The sequence below is a fragment of the Zonotrichia albicollis genome, chromosome Z, assembly GCF_047830755.1.
Source record: "Zonotrichia albicollis isolate bZonAlb1 chromosome Z, bZonAlb1.hap1, whole genome shotgun sequence".
Classification (NCBI taxonomy): domain Eukaryota; kingdom Metazoa; phylum Chordata; class Aves; order Passeriformes; family Passerellidae; genus Zonotrichia; species Zonotrichia albicollis.
This window is the reverse complement of record NC_133860.1, coordinates 65,398,515-65,418,587: the sequence shown is the minus strand read 5'-3', so window position 1 is coordinate 65,418,587 and position 20,073 is coordinate 65,398,515. Positions and strand designations below refer to the sequence as shown.

Here is a 20,073-nt window from a genome sequence, read left to right as displayed (position 1 = left end):
TTGGTTTGTTTGGCTACTTTTTGTTGGCTTCCCTCTTTTTTTTTTTTTTCTTTCCCCCTGACAGTATAAACATTCCAACAATCATTTCTAAAAGACCAGAAGAGCCCTTCTTTTAGAAGCCAAGAAACAGGATTCAAATTCCAAAAGTGTCTTCAGAGTCATTGAATCATCAGATTTACACAGCAGCGAATGACAACAACATTCAGTCAAGCTCAATAGGACTGCTGTCTTCTTGACCATCCTCTGTGTCATTACTTTCCCCAGTTCCCATCAGACGGTTTAAAAGATTTCCTAGCAATCCCCTGCAGGATGAGGTCTGCTTGGGTGGAACTCTGAAGAAAAGCTGTCCTATTCTATCTAGGTACTCATTATACAGGGGGTCTTTTTTCAGCGAAGTTGTGTGATACTGTTCACACAATGCTGTTCATACTGCTAGTTTTCCTCCATGAACTACCAACAACAGAAACCAGGTGAATTTTAGCAGTGGTTGCACGAAGGGTGGGCCCTTCTCTATGGAAGGATATTTCTGTGTGTGTCATAAAAACAACTGATGCGCTGGTCTTATTTTTTAAGCAGAGAAATTGTAGTATTGCCTGAGCTACACTGTGGTATTTGTGGGACAAAGAGTATTCCACCAGCATGTTTGCACAGCCCTGACCATCTGTTGAGTGCAAATGATACTGAGATTCACTATAGTTTTGCTCTCTCCACAGGGTGGTAGTACTGGTAACTGGTGTAGTTTTGGATGTCTGTGTATTCCCGATTCCCCACTGGACTATTCTAGTGCTTTGGATATGAAAGCCACTCTTTCATGAGAATTTAGATCCATTAAACTAAACAATTTAGCCAAGTTTTCTAAAAGGTCTTCTGCTACTTTTGCATCTGACTTCTCCAAAGACTCCAAACCAGCATGGAGTGATCAGCAGCACTGTTTTGCTGGTTATGACTGAAGAACAGTAAGCCCCTGAATACATTAGTTCTCTTGCTTCTGCATGTTTTCCTTGTGACATATACCTGAAGAAGAGCGCCCGGTACATCTCGTGATGCCTGATGTGATTGACGTGATAGCGAGAAGACATGATAAGAAGGAAGGCAGAGATAAGGCAGCCCGAGAGTTGCCCAGGATAAGACAACCAGGAGCTATGGAGAAATATGGCTTTTGAGTCATAGGAAGGAACACAGCCTGGAGTTGCAGGGAGACAGTGGCAAAAAAAGAGCTGTGAGAAATGAGAAATAGCATAGCGGGGAGAAGAGCTGCAGAAATCCTGGTTCTGATTGTAAAAAGAGGTGCGGCTGCAGTCCGGCAGGGCCCTGGGGCAGTGCCGTGTTCCCCTGGCTCCTGCTGGGTGCTCTGGCAAGCGCCCTGCTGGCCCTGGCTGCCCCGGCTCTTTCACTGCTCCAACCCGAGGGCGTGGCAGGGCGGTGTGGCTAAAGCAGCCAGCAGCAACACGGGAGCAGCAACAGAGCTCCGAGAGACAGAATCATCAATACGGTGACCACAGAGAGCTGTGAGACACCAGGTTGACAACGGAGAGGTAAACCAGCTCAAGAACCAGAAACAGAGCAATTTTATATGCTAGTAAAACATAGGTATTTTATTTAAATATTTGTATAATTGTTAATCCTAAGCAGAACATGTGAATATGTCTACTTAAACATGTTTTTTAATTAAAAGGGGGAAATATAGGTGACCTTGCCCCTGATAAGTCCCAGCAGTTCTAATTACCGAAGAAAAAGAAAAGCCTTGCCCTTAATGGTTTGCAGCTGTGACTAATAAAGATAAGTGTGATAAAAGAGGTGGGTTGGCCAGTCAGGGCGAGCCTTGAGGAAGAAGACCTTGAGCAGGTAGAGGAGCCCTGAGGAATAAGGAACAATCCAAAGAGGCAAAGAAGAACAAAACAAGAAAGAGAGTTGCTGCTGAAAAAGGTCTGCTGTGAGGTCAGTCTGAGTCTGATGGAGTTAAGAGATTGGCTTGCAGTCATAGTTGAGCTAGGTGAAAGTCTGTGGTCAGAGGCAGCAAGGAAATACTTGGAGTTATTTTCCAGCAGGAAATAGCCAGCAGTCAGAATCTGCCAGAGAAACCAACAGTAGAAGCTCGCTGTAGTCAGAGTCAGGATGGCTAGGCTCTAAAGAAGAATAAACTGAGACCCTTTTCACTTTGTTAAATGAGAATCTGTGTCTTGGCTCATTTCTGCCCCTAACAAGAGGTCTGCTGCAACAGATTCCCACCACAGACCACTGACACAATGGAAATCTAAGCACTGAAGTGTTGAAGTGCATTAGGAATAAAAAGGGTGAATGAGATTTCACTGGTGGAAATGAAGCACTGAGGGCCTGGTAACACTTCATAGGACATTTCATAGGAGATCCCATTGGAAAGCTTTCTCTTGGCAGAATTGCAGCTTTTCATTAAGGTCTCTGGTAAATGAGGCAGTTTGTTCACTGGAGAGAGATTAACAATAGAGATACTATTTGCACATAGAGGAGTAGTAGAGGATTTCCTACTCTCATGACATCTAGACAGGGTAAAAAAGCCCATCAACCTCTGTGTTCTTTGCTATGTTATCCCTTTCTTCCATGTTTGTGTGCAAAGAATTGAACTACTTGCAAATGGGTGAAAAGTACAACTTTTGTGAGATGTAATTTAGCTCTGTGCTCTCACTTGCACTAGCAGTCAGGGTATATCCATCACGATGCATTTGCTCTCTACCCGCAGAGGCAGGAAAATATGTCAGGGAAGCATCCATCCTGACTGTGCCATGTCATAGGAGATCTGATCTCCTCTCTTCAAGAAGCCTTGGAAGCAACTAAGTAGAGCAACTATTCTTTAATTGTGATTGCTGGTTTTATTCAGCATGGTAATTTTCCTGGGGGAAAATTGAGGAATCAAAAAGCAAAATACTAGTACAAACATCTTGGGAAAATAGGCAGTATCCAATTTTTCACTGAAAAGTAGTTAAGAACACTCTCTCATGTTTAGGCATAACAATAAGTAAAATGTTACAGAAAAAGTCTACCATTAGTGTGCAGCAAAGGAATTCCTACTGCTCTTCTGTCCATCTTTAATGCTCTGTGAGCAAAATGTGTACATATAGGCAGCATAAAATGTGGACCTCTTTTCAAAAAGGATGTTTTCTATTGCTTTCTATAATGTGCTTTCTATAATTGTTTTTAATGAAGTTTTAGATGTCAGAGCAACTACAAGCAATTACTAGTCAGTACAGGGAATGAAAGGGTAGTGCTGCAGTGAATGTCCAAGGTTGTTACATTTACCAGTCACCAAATGCATGTAGCAAGCATGTAGTAGGAAACAGGTGCCTCTTAGGTAAGGGTTAGGGACTGCGTGTGCAAGTTCTTTAGACATGTACAGTGGCAAAGTGAAAACTGCTATCTTAGACTAGCCACGTGATAGATGGTAAACTGCTTGGGCTCCAGAGATTGTTTCTTCTACCAGCTTTCTGGATTAGTTTACTCCCCACTTCATCCTGATCTAGCAGATGGGTAACATGTTCTACCAGAGTCCTGAGCTCAGTAAGGGAGTGTTAGTGCCACTGCAACACCAACTATGAACAGCGTAAGTCCAGGCTTACTGTGTGAAAGGGTGTTGTACATTGCCTATACACCAAAGGTTTAAATAACATTTTGAATATGGGTTGTTTTCAAATGAGCATTCACAGGAATCTAGTCTGGGTTAGTCTTCTACACTATTCCAAATATGCAAGGAAAGACACTGGTGGTCAGCAAAGACTTCTGCATTTACTGCAAGTTATATCATTACTCTTGAAAGGGACAAGAACAATCCTTCCACTTCAATGGTGCAAACAGATTTTCTTTCTCGTGCTCTGTACAGCAATTATAAGCTGATCACAGAGGATCTACTTTGGAAGAAGTTCTCCAAAAGCATTACGTAGTCTGGTGCTGAAGGTGCAGTGTTGGCAGTGAAGAGTTTTACTTGTCTCAGACAATTTATTCTTCAAGTCCCTTTCCTTCGGTTCCTGTGGCACAGTCAAACAAATGCTTTTATTCTGCAAGAAAACAGTAGTATTCCTTGACAATACATGTTTGTGAGTTTCTACCTGGGACTAAGAGGAGGATCTGAACTCCCAAGTCAATGCCCTCTCACAGGAGCGACAACAAGCCTCCGCTGAACCCCATTTAACCAGTAGATGGCAGAACTTTAATCTTTGTTTTGCTGCTGAAAATTAAGTTCAGTAAATGTAACTGCAATTTTCTGAAGACTCATTTAAAGAAAGACAGTTAAGGAAACCAGTGCTAAGATCAGAAGCAAATTATAACATATTTATTAAAATATGCCAACCACAGAATTTCCTTTGGAGGATGCACAATCATCTAATGAAAGAGGGAGATGCAGTAGGCCCTCAGTTCAGTAATCAGAATCTACTATGGTATTTCTGAGACGTCATCTGGTAGCTCTCAAACTCTCTATTTTCAGACTTCTACTCCTACAATTTGAACAGCTTAAAACAGTCATGACTAACAATGAAATCTCACCACTAACTCCTTCATGAGCCACCAAACATATTTTCCAAACATATTGTGCTCAGGAGAAGCTGTAAGCCATAACCTGCAAGCTACTGTCTCACTGTCTCTTCATTTCATTCACAGATAGCTTCCCAGAGTCAGGAACACTTTTACTGAGTGTTGAACACATTTGAATATATAAATTAATATGTTTTGTAGAACATAGTATGTTAAATTATATACCCTTAAGGTGCTGCTTATAGGGACACAGCACTCCAGAGCAAACCTCAACAAGCTTTTTCATTATACTACAGAGAGCCAGGAAAAGCAGGACACATGCAGACACTTCTTTTTGCTGACTGCTCCAAAGCTGGGTCCTCTAGGCTGCCAGCTCAAGTTTATTGCCTCCCTGTCAGACCTATCCTAGCCCAGCTTGAGAATGATTGCAGCAATCCTGTGATTGCAGCAATCCTGTGATTGCTGCAGGCACAGTGATCAGCTGAGCCTGCATGGAAGATTGCTACAACACTGAAGTCTACTGCTGCATGTTAAGGCTTTATTGACTGTAACAAGCTGAAAACAATCTCTTGGCAATTCAAAGCATTTTAAACTTCTTGACAGGATTGGAAAGAGTGAAATATATTGAGACACAATAGTGAAGTCAGCAACTGAACAGATATGATATGCTCCCTGGACTTCCAGGATGTTGGTGAATAACCTCAAAGAGCACTCCAAAAGGAATCTGATATTAGACAAACCTTCTTGGAAATGGATTTCAGTAAGACAGAAAGGACAAAGGACACATAGTTCCTCATCTATTGTGAAATAATTTAATGAAAAACCCTAAAAACACTCTAGAATGCACATGATTGCAACATGAAAGGTATTGTTATTCCTATTTGCATCAATTTTCACTGCAAGAACAGAAAATAATTTTCTTTAATCCTGATTTAGCACAATGCATGATTGTCCAAGAAAACTGTTGGACATCCTTGCAATCTGATCCTAAACCCGTGAACACATTTCAGTAAACATCTTCTTACAAACAATAGATCTAATATAGTTCTCACCTCCTGGCAGCCTTGGGGGAAAGGCAAACCCTCACTTTTTTAGTCATGTGCTAAATAAGATACCTTATTGTAAACTGAGCCCAATGAGAAGAATAGCAAAATGCTGGAAACACCAGCAATAACATTCAGACAGCATTGCCATAAACCCTTGAATGAACAGCCTGTCTTCCAATCCCATTATAGCCTCTGTGTCCTTGCAAAGAACAAGCAGAGACTGAAGCAGTTGTCTCTCTCTTTCTGGGACACAGAATCTTCCCTTCTACTATCTATCAACCTCAGGGGCCTTCCTTCCCTGCAGAACAGAAAGTACAAACCTTGCAGATACACACTGGGAAAAGTCAGAGCTGATGTATGGATTTCCCATTTCTGTTGCTGACCTGCTATTTTCACTAGTCTTTGCTTTTTGTCCAAGAGATTTTAGGTCAATCAGATTTTGCAGCAATTGCTTTGGTATCTAGGTATGGAGGATTTTATTCATGATTCAAAACTTAGTGATATACATGGGCCTTGAAAGTCTCGTCTGTTAGAAACAGCAAGAACAACAACCAAATTAAAATAAAATTTTAAAATTTTATTTTTAAAGGAAGTGACCCAGAGAAGCATTATAGGACTTAATCCCACAAAGAGGAACATTTTTGAAATGCCTTTATTACTATTAGTTATATACAAAAATAAAAATGTCTATCAAATAATGAAACATCTAAAGCTCTAAGAGGTTTTAGAAATTCTCTGGCTTTTCAGACCATCAGAGTAATCTACTATTTTGTGGTGTCATGTAGAAACATGGGCTTCCACCTTCAAGAGCCAAAAGCAAAACTACAAACATAACTGTGTTCTGCCAAACTCAGTCTTAGGAACCTCTCTGGCCAAAGGTTTGAAAACAATATTATGAATTAATGTCCAGTTCCATGTTAACCATCTGGTAAATGAAATCATATGTTCTAAAAACCAATAGAATTCTAAAAGAAGAACTTAGTGCAAATGAATTATTCCTGAACAGAAAGCAGGCTAACCTGGAAGCAATAACTCAAAAGTACTATATGTTGCAGATTACACGCTATTTAGAGGTATCAGGTCAGAGAATAGCAGGTTTAACTACAGATGGTCCCTAAAAGTCTCAACTGTTCCAGTGAAATCAACATCAGGTATGTCAAAGCCAGGATTTCCATACGAAGTTTAAAAAAAATCCTACTCAATGTATCTTGTTTGCTAGATCTTGGGGTCCTTCCCATTGATTTCTTCTGGTCTGACAGTTCCAGCTGGATAGTGTATGTAGGCAGGAGGATCTGTCAGCACAGGTCAGTGTGCAGGAATCCAGCCCACAAACATCCAGGTGAGACATCATGGGCATTTTCTATGTTTCATCCTTCTTTTACAAGTTGAGCTAAGCACTTGCATTTTCACTTACTTGAGACTTGCTCCTCTGCAGCAAAGCTAGCAGGTAACTCAGTTTGCTCTTAGCCTAAGCTTTCTTCAGGTAAAACCAAAACATTATGGACCTTTTTTTAGTCCAACTGTCAGTGGTTAGCATGTCTCCTAGCCAGTGACCTCCAAGACCTCACCAAGACTTACAGAATATTTACATTCCTTACATGCAACTTCTCTTTACTATGTATACAATTATTTTCCTGGAATTAGATACTTTTTAGTTTTCTTGATTGTTAAGCAAAGTTTCCTGTCTTACTATCCAGGAACCACTCTGGCAGGCACACTCCATGCGACCATGTGAGCTGGAACAGAGGTCACTTCACAATGGTGGCTCCAGTGAGCTGAGAGGCGCCCTGTTTGACTCCCTACACACCACACTCTCACCCAGTCAGACCAGGATTCCTTACTGGCTGGACCCCAGGCTTCCCATGACAGAGTGTCAGACTCCTGGATTCTTACAATGGTTTAATCATGGTGCAGTGACAAAATAACAGTGCAGGCTGGTGTCTCTGAGGAGGGACCCTGAGCAAAGCAAACCCTGGGCTTTTATACCCTCACAATCTAAGTGAGTGAAAGCCTGGGGTCTTCCAGCTGAACCATTGGCTCCTGCTGTGTCACTCAGTGTCTGCTCACCTGGCTGGGCCACAGGGTTTTTGTTGGGTCAGTGCCAGTTCCTAGCCTCTTACTTCTGGCTCCTGCTTTCCAGAGCTCAACGTGCTGTCCCACTGCAGCTGTACCCTGACTAGTTGCACTGAATGTATTCCTCAACATTATTCAGGCCCAAACCATATACTCTTCTACTGGGAACACGCTGGACACTGATAAAGACTCATGGGGGTGATGTAAATTATGTCCTCTAGGATGTTCTCTACTCTGATATTGTTCTTTAATATTGACGTCATGATATTGATCTTGACCAGCTTGGAAGTAACAGCCTGTTTCTGCCAACAGCCAGGACAATCAGCTCTCCTCCTGCCAAGAGAAACAACAGGACGTCCCACTCCAGGATGAGGATGCAGCCCTGTGTGTCAGGGGGTGTCCTGAGCGACACCTGTTTCCAGGCTTCACTGACAGCACCTCTGGACTCCGAAGCCTGGGCAGGCGCTCGGGCCGTGAGCACATGGTGCACTTACGGTTGGCACAAGGAAGGCACATCACTGCCGCACCCTGCTGCCCATGTCACAGTGCCCGTCTTTCCGATAAGTCTCACCGCAGCAGATCTGGCCTTGACCTCGGTACCACCTTCCTACCCACCCTTCCACACTCACAGCGCTCCCTCTCCTCCTCCTCCATCCAGTGAAAGTGGCTGGCCGAGGAAAGCAGCGGCTCTCTCCGGGGCCAGGGCTGCGAGAAGGAGGGGTGAGCTCACTATCCCCGCGCCCCCTCCGCCGGGCTGGCCATCCGCTCGCTCGTCCTTCCTCCTCCCTCCCTCCCTCCCTCCCTCCCGCTCGGGCGGCTGGCGGCCCTCCCGCCGCCGCTCCGGCCTTGGGGCGCGGGGCGGAGCTCGCCGCCACCGCCCCTTCCCTGTGCCTGCGCCCGGCGGCCCCTGACGGCGAGCAGCGGCGGCGGCGGCGGTTTGTGCTCCTCGCTCTCCGGTGAGTGCGGGCCCCGCCGCCTCGCTTCTCTCCCCGCCCGGCGCCGGCGGCTCGGGTGCCTGGGAGCCGCTTCTCCGGCCGCGGCGTGCCCGTTCCCGGCGGCCGCGGGGAAAGGTTGTGGGGTGGAGGGGCGCCCCTCGGGGCAGAGCCGGGGCGGGAGCGGGCCCGGGCGGAGGGCGGGCACCGGCGGCTAGCAGGGCCCGTTGGCAGGACGGGGGACCCTGCCGGCTCCCGGCCCCGGCTCCCGCCGTAGCGGCTGGGGAGAGTCGTTGGATGCTGCGGAGGGAAGGCGGCTCTGGCGGAGCAGCTTCTGCGAGCCACCATCGCGTAGCGGCGGCGGGCTGTGCGGCCCCCGCGGCGGCTCCGGGCCCCGGCTGGCGAAATCTCCAGCACCCTGCTTGGGGCCGGCTCTCAGGGAGTACATGGGGCGGCTTTTGCAGAGCGGTGAAAGAGGAATAGATTTAGCTCGAGAAGAGCGGGCGTGGAGGAGAAGTTGTGCTGCCCTGTCCTCATGTAGATGAAGCTTTAACATTGATTTTCCTCCTGGAACTGCTCGAGCCTTGTCTATTGGTATTTCAGTAGTATCTAAATAGTGGAGGATAGTGCGAAGTATACCTATTAAGCACACAGCAACTCCTCTGTGTTGGAAAAAACCTCAGTAGATCTGCAACATAGGTAGGACAGGGAAAGGATGAAAGAAAGTAATTGGAAGATGATGGCTATAAAATGTTGGGTTTTAATAATTTTGGGTGACAAAATAATCTGTTTCATGTTCATGGCACAGACAGCAGGTGCAGGTGTTCTGTAACAGTCCTAGAGGTCATAGCACAGATGCAGGTATTTGCCTTCTAATTTAACTTGACTTAGTACTGTGGCGGTGGAGATGCCCAGGTTCAGTAACTGTATCGGGTATATTTGGATCAGACCCTGTTCACGTTCAGTATGTTTCCACGTCTCATAATATCACCACAGTTCCCATTTATTTTTTAACTGGAGGTTGTACTTTGATATTTCGTTTCCACCTCTGAAGCTAGTAAAGGTGGGGGGAGGGGGGATAAAGGGCAGGACAGAGAGAGCTGAACTTTAGTATTTTTTAATATCAGCAGGAAACTTGGTCTAAAACAGAGGATTCTCTCTCCAAACAATTGAAATTGAATTAATATCTCTGAGCACTCAGTGCTGTTGCTATTGTTCAGACTGGCTTTATCAATCCGCAAAACTGAAGTAAAGGAAGACCACCCTAGTGAAATATTAACACTGGAATGTTTATTTTAGTAATGCTTTGCTTAAAAGCAATTGTGCTTCATCAGAATGTCCTAATAAACTTCTGGGGATTGTTACTGCTTCAAAGTAAGATGAGTGTAATGGGCATAGAGTAGGAAGTGCAGCTGAGTCTTGTGCCTTCCAGGATCTGTGGTGTGTGTGAAGATTTATTGGGAAAATCATCAATACTTTACTCTTCTCAGACTTTATAAGATAGAGGAGGTTCCTGGAGAAGCTTTCCATGTAAAAAGAATCTGATCACTTAGCTATGCTTTACAGAGAACAACATGCAGACTGTTGCTGAATTGAAAAGACCACAGGGCTTTCAAACTGCAGGTTTTTGTCATATCATATTTGTAATTTAGCATCCTTCTTTCTCTCTGGTTGTCTTTGGCCGCTCCAACTTTGATACTAAGTGTTTTTATAGTAATAGTAGAAGAGCCAAAACAATAAATGCAGAAAATTAAAGAAAAAATAACATTTGAATAGTAAGAAATGGAACAAATCGCTTTTGCTGGTGTTTTCCAGCATAGACTCTCACTGTAGCACTGTGAGAGTAAGAGCTGGAAAGTTACTCCCTGCTTGGAGTAACAATCTACTTAAGCTAAATGGAAAAGTGTTAATTGAAGAGTGGTCCCTTTGTGTCTTGAAATATAGAGAAGGTAGAGAGGAGTCTTAATTGCGTGAAAATGAGATTTTTTTTTTCGGGGTTTTTGCATTTGCTGCTGTCTTAGGGATTGATTAATTCAGAAGATTTCCTCTAGGTTTTTGGCACTTTCTTGAAAGAATTGGGACATCCCACAGCTGTAGGGTCAGGACTTCAGATGCTTGTGAAAGAGGGTGTTAATTTTGATTGTTGGGGTTTTCTTTTGCCTACCCTTTCTGTGTGAAACCTGCTATAAAAAAGGTGATTTAAAATGTTTTGTGGAACTTAATTTGCCTCCCCAGAAATCTTGCCCAGAAAACTCTGCTAACAGCTAGTTTGAGTTCATGAAATTGTATCAGACACACACTTGTTCTCCTTACAGACCAAAGCTGTGGGTGTTTGAAAGCTGGATTCATTTGCACAAAGCTGCTGAGATTACTGGTAGAAGTTTTTAGTGTGAGAAAGTTATCTTTATTTTCAGACAACAAATTCAGGATTTTTCTTGCAATCCTGTGTGTGAAAGTTAGGACCCCGCAGTGTCAGATTATTTCACAACAGAAGTAATCCTCTCATCAGTTCTTCATCCTGAAAGGATCCTCCACCTACATATCTTAGTAGCTCTGAAACAGTTCAGATTTCAAGTTGCAGAAGAGGAGTTTTCAAGGTGCAGAGAGAGCAGTTTATAGAGCTCATATAAAGGTAATGGCATGAGTACAGAGCTGATTCGCAATACTCTCATTTTGTTTGTCTTTCCCATGCAGCTCTCCTGCATTTCTTCACCCTTCATAGGAGTCTTTTGAAATTTACAGACCAATGCCTTTTGACATTGAACCAAAATTCTAGAACAAATCTTTGTACACGTGCTCTGTATTCCACATTTCTTGCAGCACTTCCATGTTGGTTTTTTTTTTTTTTTTTTTTTTTGTAACTAACACTGAAAGCTAGTTCTTTGTTAAAACTGGTCCAAGCTGCATATTTGTTAATGAACAGTCTAAGAGTACTAGCATAGGGTAAAAAAGCAACAAGTTTGTATAGAGGTAGAAAGTAGGTTAAAGTTCAGAGCTGCTCTCCCAGAAGGTAGGAAAGAAATTTCAACACTTTATTTTTCAGTGTTTGGTAGTTTCCAAATAAGCTTCCTTTTATTCTTGGGTGTAAGACTGCTCATTTTCCTGTAGCAAAAAATAAAAATTAGTCTCTACTTTTATCTGGGACACTCAGTGGTGAGTGTGCTGAGAAAGCATTCCCTTAACACTTAGACCTGCTTAATTATGATCTGGATTTTGTTAAGACTAGATTGCATTTCAGAGGCTGTCTGAGAGCACAGGAGAGACACTACATATGTGTGCTTACCTGGGTTGCCAAAGGCTGGTGAGATCTGTACAAGAGCAGTGTTTTGACTGTCCCTCTAAGCTATGTTGAGGTGAGAGAGGAGGTAGCATTTGGCTTTCTGGAGTGATGATGTGAAGGAGTTTAATATCTACATTTTGGAACTGGGCACCTAAACTTCCAGCTCACTTGGAGTCAGAGTTACTTTAAGACCTCAATGTTTGATTTCACAAACTTGATCTCTGACCTAAACTTTCAGTTCCAATATGTGTGATACAGCATTGCTAACAAAGTGCAATGGTCAGAATACTTATGACAGCTTATGAAATACACAGATTATGGGAATATGCAATTAGCAACCTGTTTGGTGTCTTGGAAGTTTAGCACTTTATGGATCTGAATAAGTAAGTATTTTAGCATTGCTGTCAAAAGTTTCAGGCAGCAGGAGAAAGCAGGAGCATCTGCAATCCAAAGCTCTGTTTGTTTTAGTACAGTGTTTCTCTTGAGCATTAAAGTTGAAAGGGGTTCTCTGAAATTTTGCCTAGAGGTTGTTTAAGAAACCTTCCTTTTTCTATTACTGCATTTTTTCCCGTGTGGAATACTGATGTAGTTTATACTGGCAGAATAGTTGCTCAGTTATCAAATTGTTAGTGGACTTCTCTTTAAGGATCTATGTGTAATGATGGACCTTTCTGTGTAACGAAGAAACACAAAGATTCTTTCTGGAGTCTCTTTAAACACTGAAATCTTATCAGTGTCTGTTAGCAGCAATGGAACAGCATTTTTTTGTTATACCGTGGCCTTATCTGCTACAGGTAGAGTGTTAAATAATAAGAGCTTCTCTAAAGAAGAACGGGAACGGGTGTTTATTGCAACAGTAATTGCACTCATCTGTTCTTTGTACATCCAAGAGTAATTATAGCATTTTATATTTTTGTGAAACAAGACTCTGCTTGTTCTACTTCTGGTGTTGAAGTCTATCCAACTGCTGGGGGCATGTGTGGGCTTGAGAGTTTTTTTGCTTATGGTTTGTTTGGTTGGGTTTTTGCCATTTTTTGGTGGGTAGGTGAGGTTTTTTGTAATTATGTTGTCATGTGTCTGGTCATCTCTATCTGTCTGTTGATTTACCCAGTGTAACAAAAACATTTTTCTTAGACAATTTGAATATTTAAACAAAAAAAATTCCTGCCACATGAATGTATTTATTAGGACTTTTTTCCTAAACTGACTTGAATTATGGATGGATTTACTTAGTGAAGTTTTACTACTTAAAACACCAGACTGATACTGAAGAGAGGTTACCTTTCCATTAAAACATGCAGGCTTTTGTCAACATGCTTAACATGGGTATTCTCCTTCCTTGGTTTCTGAGTAAGGTAGGCATGCACAGAACATGGTGCAATTCCAATATGATGGAAATTCCTACATGCTGGACCTCCTCAGAGATCTTTGTTCATGGCTATGCCATCTATAACTTAGGTAAACTGGAATGAGTCATCAACTTTTTTAATGGGGGCTCCTTGTTGAGTAGAATGTGAAGCCATGAGAAGAGCTATGAGAAGTTTTAGAGGCCCAGGGGAAATGAGGAATAGCCCTTAATTAAATAAGTGCTGTTCAGTTATATGTAACTGCTGGTAATGTCATGAAGTGCATGCTCAATGTTGTGATGTAGAATTTAAAACTCAGTATCCTGCTGCTCTGCTGCAGCTCCGCTTATATTTTTTAAGTTGCTTGCTATTTGGAGGTGCTTGTTGCAAACTTAGCAGCTAAGTACAGATCCATACAGTGGCACTCATTTGAATGGGCAAAACCAAAGGAAATAACTTGTGGGCACAGGAGTGATAATTGCATCAAAAGGTGGTAAGATCAGATTCAGCATGGATGAAAAATGTTGCATTTTTCAAGCAAGGCCATGGATATTGCCTATGTCCTGCCTTATCACCAGGAAAGGACTTTTACCATGGTGGTCCTGACAGCTCACCTCTTTTTTTTCCCAGTTTTCAGTTGGAGGTTTCATCACAGAAACATCATATTTTGTCATGTTTCTTCAAGTACCAACAAGTCTGAGCCTTCCCCTTTTTCTTGATGACTGATAAAATTGCATCTTTGCTTTGCCTGAGTGTAATATTTTTTAGCATTTCTAGAGTCTGGTAAAATGTTGAAATTAAATTGCTTCTTTGCTGAATGTGTGCTTCCCAGTGATGGCCAGGATTTTACCCATATTTCAGGAAAAAGAGCATTTAATACTTGAAATCTGTTTAATTAAGACATCCGGTGTTTAGTTTTATGTAGTGATGTCTCAAATTAACCTCTTATCATTGATAACATAGGCACCCTTTCATAATTGGAAAGACAGCAACTAAGAAACCAAAGATGGAATAGAAAAAGCAATTGTTGAAACATGTTTCTCCAAGTGAGATTAAATATATATCTGTACTAAAATGCTGAATAACCATGGCTGTTCTGTTGCTACTTTATGCCCTGAAGCTTAGACAGAAGTTTTCTCATCCAGAGCCTTTTTTCCCATCTGCAGATCAAACAATCTGTGTCTTTGGTTTATTGTCAGGTACTTCTGCAATAAAAGTGGTTATTAAAAACATGAGTCTTCTGTAAACATTTGTGTTGTGTACTACAGGAAGAGCATAGTTTTACTGTTAGCATGTATGTAGGAAACCACTCTGTGTGCTACAGTTTTCTCCTTTTCTGCATGGTGGGAGGTGAGTGGGATGCTCTGATATCACTAAAACCCCCAAAATAATACATATTGTTGATAGTATGGATCTGTTTACAGTCAATGAGTATACATCCTGCTGTGTTTTTTATAAAGAATCACTTCTTTTTCTGATGTGAGATTGCTGCTTTTAATCTGACTAGCTGTGCTCAGTTTCACCTTTAAAGAGAGTAGAAAAAGATGTCTAGAACAGTTTTCAGACTTTCTCAGATATAGCAAGAGACTAAATACATTTTTTCCTTCTCTGTGATCTTCATGAGATAATTTATGCAAGTGTAAAGATATATTATTGTATTTTTTCAATTCTATTCATTTCAGTAAAATTGATTTGTTGCCTTTGTTCCAAGTTACAAAACTGCTTTTAAAAAGGACCTGAAGTAGAGTCAAGGAGTCACTGTCAAACAAGAATGTGGTTTAAACTGAACCAAGTCCTTTTCCAATCAATGTTGTTGAGATGTGACCAGTATTGTGTTTGTTTGATAATCAGAAAGGTCCAACAGCTGAAGATTTGAAAGCATACATAAAACATACCTTGAAATCTCCTGTGTTTTTTTTTTAATAAAAAAATTTAAGTTTCTTACTTAAAACCTTTTTATGGAAATCCCCATGAGACTTTAATGTACTTTGAATGTGTCTGATGTAGTTGATTAACGAATAAGAGAAGACAAGGGAAGAGGATGGACAGACACCTTATTCTTCTGTCCCCTTGGACTTGCGCACATTTCTTATGTCATGATCATCAAAGGATGTGTCCTTCAGGATGCCACAGAGATAACCACAGACAGTACAGCCAGCAGGCATCTTTGCAATGATCTTTTGGTGCTGGTGAACATATGAGGTCTCCGTGGTAAAAGCTGAGTTTGCTGGCACACTCAATACAGATGAAGTGAGGAGTGTTGTACTAAGATTTTGTTTGTTCAAAAAAACTTCTTAGAGTATCACAGTGTAAAACTTGTGTTTCCAGAGAAATTTGAACTGTGTCATATATAGGGGTACAAACAGCAAGAAACAGCTGTTGTGGCCAAGGGTTCATTCTCTGCCCTAAAGGGCAAGATGTTGCATTTGCAAAACACTACTTCCTTTTTTTATATTTGGAAAGTTATGGCCTTATCCAGATAAATTTGTTCCTCCTGGTATTCATGGTTACAATCTTTCTGTACTTCTGCTTCTCTGAGGGAGAGGGAAAAAACAGAAATCAGACTTTCTGTGGTGAGCTAATGCGCAGTCTGGGTGAATTGAGGTGCTTTCTAACAAGAGATTGAGTGTGGTGGCAGAGTAATGAGCTACTGCATTGTTGTAACAAGGTGAGTGGGAAACACTATTGATAGGGAGTTCAGATTCATAGATGATCAGCTTTAGTGCGGACCAGATTGTGGGTGTTCTCAGATTTTTAATAGTAGGCACTAAGGAAGGGCTAAAATCAGAATGTTGTTTGTCTGGTACACTTCATACAAGTCATGCAACCCTTTAAGGAGGTTCCAGTATCTTGAGATTACCTCCATTGGTCAGAGCATGGCGCTAATAATGCCAGGGTTGTGAAACAGAACATCATATGGGCCATTTACTTGGACTTTGTGATCCTTGTGTGCCTGCCAACTCATAATATTCTATGAGTCTGTGTCAGTAATGAGATGCTCCTTTTTAAATGCTATTCTGCATTTTCACGTTTGAATAATCCTTTTTTTTTTTTAATGTAATCTCCACACAAACAGTTTTCAGGTTGTTGGGCAGAAGATCAAGTGGTTGTTTCGGTATTTCTGAGCAGGTATTGGTGTGGTCACACGTTGGCCATGGTCAGCGTGTGTGACCCTGTGTGCTGCACCAGTTCCAGGCAGACAGATGTCTGCTCACCCATGTTTGCATATTTACATTTCAGCGCCTGCAAAACACCAATAAATATTCCTTGTTGTAATCACAAATTAACCTGTATCAAGTTAATAAAAAAAGCTAACCTGTATCTATTGCTAATCTGTATCAAGTTAATAAAAAGATTAACCTGTATCTATCCGAGGATGACTTCAAAAGTTTTGGTATATTCAGTGTGCAGAGTATTGCCCACAGATTTCTTTTTGACAAATCACTAGTTTAGAGTTCTGTGCTGTGGCAAGTTGGTTTATAATTTACTGTGTGGAAATAGTAGTTGGGATGACTGAGCTTCCCTGTCTTGTGAAATTTACTGCAGTAATGCTGCTAGTTGGTATTTTTTCTAGAGATTTTACCTCTTTTCAGGTATTTCTGAATGGCTTCCAGGTTTGTAAAAGTGTTGTTCATGTCAGTGTGACTAGGCAGATGAAAAGAATTTGTGATTAGGGCTTGATTAGCCAACAGTTTGGCTTACTTGCATAAATCAGTGATGAGAGGAGATTTGTACTGAAGTATCTCGTACTGTGAGCTGTTCAGGGAAGAGGGTGATGTCTGATAAAGTAATGTTAACATGTAGATAATGTGTCATAACATCTTGAATATCTGCTGTGATTTGCCAAGACATGGACTTGGATGGAAAATGTTCAAACTGCAGTTTATACTTGGATAAGAATATGTGAACTGAGTACAGTGGACTCATGGTGATATCAAATTAATGATCTGCTTTATCTGTCAGGGGATATCCAAATATTTTCTATCTATGGCTACTCTTAAACTTTCCCATGAGAAATTGATATGAATAAAATAAAGTTCTCAAAGTGGAATGCAAAAGAGTAAATCTTAACAGGAGGGTAGCTGGCAAGAAGAGGAAGGAAGAAATTCATTTTGTTAATGCTCAGCTGTAGAAGCAGAGTTTGCTTAGAGGAATAGCTAGTAGCTCATGCTGGTTAAAGTGCATGACACCTAAAACTTTAGGGGCTTGTGTACACGGTGAGTATTTGCAAAGCTGGGAAAAGAAGTTTCAGAAATAACCTGTCAATGGAAATGAGACGATGATATATTTGAGGTTGTGTGTGTGTTTGCAGTCTGTTCGTTTGCTGACCTTCCTGCTTCCCTGGACATTCAGCTTTTTATCTAGAAACATCCATTATTTTCTTTGAAAGAATTCTGTAAATATTTCTTTCCCTATATTATCTTGCTACTTTACACCCTGGACTTTCTTTTGTTACCATTTCTGCTATTTCTCTTAGGTTGTTTTCTAAGAAAAAACCTGAATTTTGAAAATACTTTAAAACCCCCCCCTGTGTCCACATAGTAGTATTTCCTGAACTTTGCATGAAACTAGCAGGTGAGATAAGTAAATTAATTCTTTGGCCTTGCCGTGTCTGTTTTTAACAAGTACTGGACTTTGCACATCCTTTTGCACCAGTTTCCAAGGCCTGTCATGTGTATCTCCTGCCTTGTTGTGAATTTTCTTGTTTGAAAACCTGAGGCAAGAGAAGGTAATGGTACTTGAATGAAGACAGGAATTGTCTGTCTCTGGGAAAACAAGGGATCTGAAAATCAGGCCTTTGGTTATCTCTCTACTAAAAAAATTTTAATCGTGACTGGGAATGTTGCCAGGCACTGCAGGAGAATTGTTCTCACTGTTAGATTGTTAGCTCGATCCTTGGCATGTGTTGGTCTAAGCCAACGCTTCCAGAAGAGGCTTGGGCAGAGTTCAGGTCTTCAGTGTGTCCTAGGAAGTGTTCCATTAAGTAGTTTGTATATGGTTAACCTTTTCTGGACATTAAGAGATATTTCTGTAGTGAATTTAGGCCCCTTGCTGCTAGTTGGCCTTGCAGTGGGGATTATCTTAGGGCCTTTTAATTTCTGTATGTGAACCTAAAAGTCCTAGGTCCCAGAGGAATGCTTTATGCAGCAAACCATTAAGCCACAAAAACCAGTAAATCAGTAAGCAACAACAACAAAAAAGAAAATATCTCAAACTAAAATGACATTTACAGTAGAGCGTATGTAAATTTTTCTTGTGGTGACCATAACAAATCTTTCTGAAATTAGGAGAGTTCTTTTTGTCTCTGATAGCATTTATAATCTTAGTCTGTAATACTTTCTGTCTCAAATAATAGTGTTTTCTGGTTCTGTTAAATTGTTTTTAATTTTGAATGTAGATGCCTGTCAGTTAAGCTTTAGATCAATGCCACTTCTGATGGTTTTGGCTGTGATACAGTTAATTTTGTCCCTAATAGTTAGTATGGGGCTGTGCTGGGAATACATTTGATAACACAGGGATGTTTTAGGTCCTGCTGAGCAGGGCTTATGCAGAGCCAAGGCCTTTGCAGCTCCTCAAGCACCCCTCCAGAGGAGGCTGAGGGTGTGCAGGGAGCTGGGAGGGGACACAGCTGGGACAGCTGACCCCCACTGACCCAGGGGGTGTCACACAGCATGTGCCATCATGCTCAGCACACAGAGCTGTGAGGAGAAGGAAGAGGGAGATGGTTCAGGGTTGTGGTGTTCGTTTTCCCAAATCAGCATGAGACGTGATGGGGCCCTGCTGTTCTGGAGATGGCTGAACTGCTGTGGAAGAGGTGGAGGTATTCCTTGTTGTGCTTTGTTTGCAGGTCTAGATTTTGCTTTATCTATCAAACCACCTCTGTCTCAACACGTGAATTTTTTCATTTTGCTGCTCTGATTCTCTTCCTTTTCCTGCCAGAAAGGAGTGAGGGAGTGGCTGTGGGTGCTTAGTTGGTGCCTGGGGTTAAACCACAACACACTTTAGAAATGAGACTGTGTTGTCATGGTGGTTTGTAAGTCACAGAGGCACAAATGGCTGTCTAGAAGCAGCATAAAGAAGAGAATAATGAAGACATTCAATTTCCTTTGTGAAATTGTGTCCAAAGGAGGGCAACAAAAATGGTAAAGGTGTCAGAGCACAGGTTCTGTGAGGAGTGGCTGAGGGAGATGAGGTTGTTTAGCCTGGAGAAAAGGAGGCTCAGGGGAGACCTTACCACTCTACAGTTCTCTGAAAGGAGGCTGTAGCCAGGTGGGGACAGTCTGTTCTCCCAGGCAGCCAGTGACAGGATGAAACAGATTCTCAAGCTGTACCAGGGGAGGTTTATATTTGATATTAGGAAAAATATATTCCTGTCATTGGAATAGGCTGCCCAGGGAAGTGATGGATTCATCATTAGAAGATGTGTGTGTGTGTGGCACTTGTGGACAAGGTTTAGTGGTGGGTATGGTGGTGCTCAGTTAGCAGCTGGACTCGATGGTCTTAGAGGTTGTTTCCAGCTTTTAAGATTCTATGATTCTAAACCACGGGGTATATCTGTATTTTTCACAATACTGCTGTCTTTTTCTGAGACCTTTTATCTCTGAGGATGAGTAGATTTGGGGTGGAAAGGGAGTGACTGACAGTACTTTTTCTCTGGTACAGGCCTTTGTGTATGGGATAGATGCATTGTAGGCTGTGGGACATGTACTTGGTATGAAGGACAAATGTAATGAAAATGCCCTTGATTTTTCTTTTGTTTTAGGGACACTAACTAGGGCCTTCAACAACCATGAGCAACCCTTTCGTACAGATTGTGGAGCCACTGGACCCAAAACAGCCTCTGAAGAAATTCTTTAATCTGAGCAAATTGGAAGATGTGAGATATGGTACGTTGA

The 20,073-nt window shown here is 41.8% G+C and overlaps 1 protein-coding gene and 1 pseudogene across 2 annotated transcripts in view; one reads left to right on the top strand and one right to left on the bottom strand.

Moving 5' to 3' along the window:
* ACO1 (aconitase 1) overlaps nt 1–20,073 on the top strand; it is a 54,656-nt gene that overhangs the window by 8,438 nt on the left and 26,145 nt on the right. Inside the window, exons 1-2 of one of the 2 annotated variants that reach the window (XM_074533079.1) lie at nt 8,415–8,575; nt 19,941–20,064. In XM_074533079.1, the coding sequence (XP_074389180.1) occupies nt 19,968–20,064 (97 nt within the window). In that variant the 5' untranslated portion in view covers nt 8,415–8,575; nt 19,941–19,967. Of the gene's footprint in view, nt 1–8,414; nt 8,576–19,940; nt 20,065–20,073 lie in introns of those variants that run through there. The other variant, XM_005492687.4, reaches the window with a different exon arrangement.
* LOC102062490 (Golgi to ER traffic protein 4 homolog) lies at nt 203–1,079 on the bottom strand (annotated as a pseudogene).